This window comes from Glycine soja, chromosome 4, assembly GCF_004193775.1.
Source record: "Glycine soja cultivar W05 chromosome 4, ASM419377v2, whole genome shotgun sequence".
Classification (NCBI taxonomy): Eukaryota; Viridiplantae; Streptophyta; class Magnoliopsida; order Fabales; family Fabaceae; genus Glycine; species Glycine soja.
In genome coordinates, this window is record NC_041005.1 from 19,419,394 (window position 1) to 19,420,976 (window position 1,583).

The 1,583-nt window shown below is 33.9% G+C and overlaps 1 protein-coding gene across 1 annotated transcript; it reads left to right on the forward strand.

Moving 5' to 3' along the window:
* The first annotated feature begins 284 nt into the window (after nucleotides 1-284).
* LOC114409492 (probable calcium-binding protein CML25/26) lies at nucleotides 285-1,086 on the forward strand. The gene has a single exon (XM_028372974.1). The coding sequence runs from the start codon at nucleotides 452-454 to the stop codon at nucleotides 884-886; it is 435 nt and encodes a 144-aa protein (XP_028228775.1). The 5' UTR covers nucleotides 285-451; the 3' UTR covers nucleotides 887-1,086.
* The last annotated feature ends 497 nt before the right edge of the window (nucleotides 1,087-1,583 follow it).

Sequence of the window (1,583 nt, forward strand, 5' to 3'; positions counted from 1 at the left end):
ATTATTATATACTTTAAAATGAATTTTCTTTCAAATGAAAAATCAAATGAATTTATTGTTTAAAGCTGTTGAGAATGTCATGTACAAACATTCCTATTAAAAATATTTTCGTATGTATTATTACAGATGAGTCTACGGAAATATAATTGACTTGTATATATACATGGCAAAGCGGTACTAACACGGGTAAGCAATAAGCATTATATAATTCGTGTTTCTCATCTAACGCTGTCTTGGCCTTTTCCTTTCTCCTTCGCATCGTGAACTTTCCGATGCCATTTACATATGCAAATTGAATAATCCGCCATTTATATATCACAACAAGATATAAAAACACCACCCCCCACAAAGTTACACACAATTAGCCCACGACCCTGAACGAACATATTTAATCTTGTGCAGAACAATTTCACAAGTGTTATTTTGAGTCAATTTTCTTAGTTGTGATAATATGAGGGTGAACACAGAGTTTGAGCGCGTTCTTAAGTATTTCAATGAAGATGGGGATGGTAAGATTTCCCCATCTGAGCTTAGGAACCGGCTAGGCATGATGGGTGGTGAGTTATTGTTCAAAGACGCTGAAAAGTTGATTGAGGAATTGGATTCTGACGGTGATGGGCTTTTGAGTTTGGAAAATTTTGTGAAGATAATGGAGGATGCTGGGGAAGAGAAGTTGAAGGATTTGGCAGAGGCTTTTGAGATGTACCGTAACACTGAAATGTATGGGTTTATAACAACCAAAAGCTTGCAAAGGATGCTGCGTAGGTTAGGAGAATCAAAATCCATGGAGCAATGCACAACTATGATTGACCACTTTGATTTGAATGGAGATGGCCTGCTTGTAAAACAATTAAGGTTTTCTAGATTATTAATTATAGGAAATTAACATGATCTTAAAATGTATGATTCTCACAAATAATAAATAAACAAATAATGGGTACCTTTTTTCCTAGGAAAGCTTCTTTCCGGTGGTGTACTTTGATTTCCTTGGAAGAGGAGAGAAATAAAATTTCACTCCCTTGACTATTCTGTCTGTTTCTCTGCGTTTGTGATGACTATAAATGAGAGAGAACACTTTTTTTGTCAGGAAGGAAACCTTATTTCAAGTTACTTGGTATTAACCCCTTTTATAACCACTACTCCCATCAAGTAGTAGTTACCTCTAGAAATTTCTCCTATTTAATCCAATTACAATTTAGTTCTTAATTATTAATTATTTATTTATTAGTCCCTACATAAGTCACATGCTTCTCACATGAGACATTAATTCTAACATTCTCCCACTTGGCTCATGTGACACTACTAAACATTATGGACTAAATAAATAAATAGATTAAACTAACATAATGTGCATTAAAAAATGACCGAATCGTTCTATACATTGGGTACATCATAATTTCATGATTAAGAATACGGACAAATTCGAGTCATGAAGGTTGTACATCACCTAATCGATATAGTTCCTTCCATGTACTACAAATTAGTCTTCTCCTTAATATGATCATAAGTTAGGAGTACATAATTGGTCCAACATAATGTCTTTATTCAAGACAACCCTGTTAACATTACTCTAACATAAACAT

What these genes read in the sequence shown, in the direction of transcription:
- LOC114409492 (XM_028372974.1), top strand. Translation starts at nt 452, where the DNA reads ATGAGGGTGAACACAGAGTTTGAGCGCGTTCTTAAGTATTTCAATGAA.